Source organism: Poecilia formosa, unplaced genomic scaffold (genome assembly GCF_000485575.1).
Source record: "Poecilia formosa unplaced genomic scaffold, Poecilia_formosa-5.1.2 Scaffold73, whole genome shotgun sequence".
NCBI classification, from domain to species: domain Eukaryota; kingdom Metazoa; phylum Chordata; class Actinopteri; order Cyprinodontiformes; family Poeciliidae; genus Poecilia; species Poecilia formosa.
In genome coordinates this window covers 2,442,065-2,445,291 of record NW_006800012.1, presented here as the reverse complement: position 1 = coordinate 2,445,291, position 3,227 = coordinate 2,442,065, and the positions used below count along the sequence as shown (strand labels likewise).

At 42.1% G+C, this 3,227-nt stretch overlaps 1 protein-coding gene across 1 annotated transcript in view; it reads right to left on the bottom strand.

Annotated features, from left to right (window-relative positions):
• LOC103140685 (uncharacterized) overlaps nucleotides 1-1,188 on the bottom strand; it is a 1,920-nt gene extending 732 nt beyond the window's left edge. The window contains exons 1-3 of the mRNA XM_007555931.2: nucleotides 1,060-1,188; nucleotides 277-975; nucleotides 71-196 (exon numbers count right to left, since the gene is read on the bottom strand). Coding sequence (XP_007555993.1) covers nucleotides 71-196; nucleotides 277-975; nucleotides 1,060-1,114 — 880 coding nt within the window. The 5' untranslated portion in view covers nucleotides 1,115-1,188. The remainder of the gene's footprint in view (nucleotides 1-70; nucleotides 197-276; nucleotides 976-1,059) is intronic.
• Between the last annotated feature and the right edge of the window lie 2,039 nt (nucleotides 1,189-3,227).

The following is a 3,227-nucleotide window of genomic DNA, read 5'->3' as shown; positions in this document are numbered from 1 at the left end:
TAGTTCCCTGTCTTCTGCCCACATCTCTTTGGTCTATCATGTATCATAAGTTATAAAGCATGTGACACACCTTCACGATTGCATTTCTGCATCTTGTACAGTTTGTGGGATGTGAACGCCAACAGACCCATCAGGACGATGACGAAGGCCAAGGTTCCTGTCAACACGTACAGCAGGACAGGAGAATCCAGGTTTTCTGTAAGGAGACAGAGGTAGGAGATCTCACAACCACCTCAACTCATCATGTGAAGGTGTGTTTTCTAAACGATCTGCTACCCTTGTAGTGCAGCTTGGTCCCGTTTCCAAACAGGATGTGTCCACACAAGGCCACCGCGCAGTAGTAGGTCCCAGCGTGAGACGCATTCAGGTTCTCCAGTGGCAGGTTGTACACACAGGTGTGAGTTGGTCTGTTTGGTTTCATCTCACACTGGGTTTTCCCGTTTCCTTGTGCATAAATGATTCTTGGATTAGATTCATCAGAGTTTTTTAGCCAGTAAACTCTGTGTTCTCCATCACAGATCCCAGTGTGCACAGTACAGTTCAGCGTAGCAGAATCTCCCGGATGAATGGTTTCCAGTTCTGACTGGTAGATCGACGTTTGGAAGTTTAATGCTAAGTCCTTCACCTGGACAGTGATGCCCTCCAAGAAGTGGAACTGGAATGAGTGGCTGGTAACACAGTAGTAAATGGCCGAGTCTGACGTTTGGACATTTGAGATCTTCAAGTTGTTTTTGCCGACGCCCGTATCCAGTTCAAACCGTGGATCGTTTTTAAACGGACTTTTCATAGAGCCGTTCGTAGCATGTTCCAAGAATTCCGACATCAGCTGTGGTTTCCATCCCAGACTTTCTTTGTACCAGTAAGCGCCCATTGCAGAATTTTCCTTATAGGAGCATTTCAGAGTCACGTCCTGGCCAACATTAACGGCTTCAAAACCTAAACCTGATGACGACGGTGCCAGACCTGTCACAAACACTGGAAAGGAAACATATGAGAATAAAAGTCTTTCTGACGAGTAGAAATACGTTAGAGTCTAACAGAAAACATCACACAACTTACTCAGGTTTCCCAAAAGCAGACATATCGCACAGCCAGCACACAGTGGAAGATCCATTTTCTTTAAGGGGTTTTGCTTCACTGATAAGATCTCTTTGGTTGCTCCACTTTCAATAGACAAGACTGTGTATGATTGGCCCACAGCCCAAAAGCTGACGTCCGCCCCGCTTTTCAAGGAAGATTTCAAGTTGCTGCACAGATCCAAGATGGCGTCAACAATCTGATGATCACAAACCTTCAGCCGGAAGATTCAGGGACATACTACTGTGGGGTCTTAGAGTTTGGAACCACTGAATTTGGACAAGGAGTTTTCCTTCATGTCAGGAATAACAACATGAACCCCAGCGCCCATCAACTGGCGCTGAAGTCCGTTGGATTGGGAGAATCTGTAAATCTGACCTGTGACGTGTTCCCTGAGCGATGTATGGGAGAGCAGAGGCTGTGCTGGTTCAGAGATGACGCATCTCAGCGTGCGGTCTGGTGCTCCAGCGACGTACGCTGCGTGAGAAGCACAGACGAAAACCCCCTGAGGACACGCTGCACTTCCAACCTGGAATTAAAGTCCGTAACATCATCCGATGTTGGGACGTACTACTGCACTCTGACCTCCTGTGGGTCGACTGTCTCGGGAGACAAAACAGTGGTTCAGATAGTCGGCAAGTGACTCAGAAAGAAAAACTAAATATCTCCTTTTGAAAAGAGCCATTGGTTATGTTATGTTGACGTTGATAAATTTAGGTAAAATTCACAACTATTGTTCTTCATCTTCTCAGATTCCTCCAGTGGTCCGTCCATCCTGGTGTCCTGTCTGAGTGCGGCGCTGGCGGTTTCTGTCGTTGGGATTCTTGCTCTGAGTTTTCTCGTGTGCAGACTTCAACTAAAGCTGCTCTCCTCCTGCAAGAGTAATGCTGGATATTCTTCTGATTATCCCCATGACATCTGCAGTTATTTATGTGAATCTGTGTGCTTCAAATTACAGGAACTGCTTCCCATCTGACACGTTCTGCAGCAGCAAACCCAACGGTACAGTTAAAGTTAACCGTCTGTTTGTGGCACTATGCAAAATGATTAATACTCTAAGTTTTTCCCATTGTGTCGCATAACAAACAGAAACCAAAACCACAAAATTATTATTATGAAGTGAAGAAAACCCACTCATTCTGTCCAATTTTTTTAGTTATTGTTTTGATGTCTCCAAATGAAATTCTTAGCGATCCATTGTGGATCTCGAAGAAGAAAAGCTTCTCAAATACATGAAGTTGTCACTGCCATATTTCCAATGTTTTCTGCCACAATGATTATTTTTGCTTTTCAGCCAGAAAGTTTAATTTTGGTCTCATCTGACCAGAGCACATTAAGACACGTTTGCTACGTAGCGGCTCTGAACGGCGCAAAGACGAGTTTCTCCACACTCTTCCATAAATGTCATATTTACTAATTGTTCTACTATAAACTAATTTTCCCGCCTTAGATGTGGATCTCTGCAGCTCAGCGTCATGTCATGTATATTTCCAGCTGTGCACGTTCTCTGCAAAACAGCTTTAGAGAATGCGCTCCACAGTGTTCAAATCTTACACTGTAAAAACCACAAAATTTTACCAAGTATTTTTTGCAGGATTTTAGACAAAATGTTAACTTACAAATAAAATTTCAGCAAAAAAAACAACAACAAAAAAAAAAAAAACAGGAGCATTTCTAAGGTCAATAATTTCTTAATATTGATGAAAAAATATTATTTTACTAATACTTAATACCTCTTCATCAATATTAAATAATTATTGACTTAAACTAAGCTCCTATGTCTTTTTTATTGCTGAAAAGTTATTTGTATGTTAGCTTAGTCTTATTTCAAACGTACTAAGGTATGTGCACCAGAAACTAGAACAAAAATACAGCAGAGCCACATTCACTCACAGATATACATTAATACACCAATGCATGTCGACATGCAACAGGGAGGAAGTTGGAATTGAACCCACAACCTTCTGATTGCAAGGCGACTAAAATACGTTGCTGTTTGTTTTCTAACAAACCTTTTTTAGCCCTTTTGCAGAAACACTGTATACTGACACACTGTATCTTTTTTAATTTGGTGACTAGAACTTATTTAGGTTGTCAGAATAAAGGCATCTAAATATAAAAAAGGCCTTACTGTTTATTGAAAGCCATGT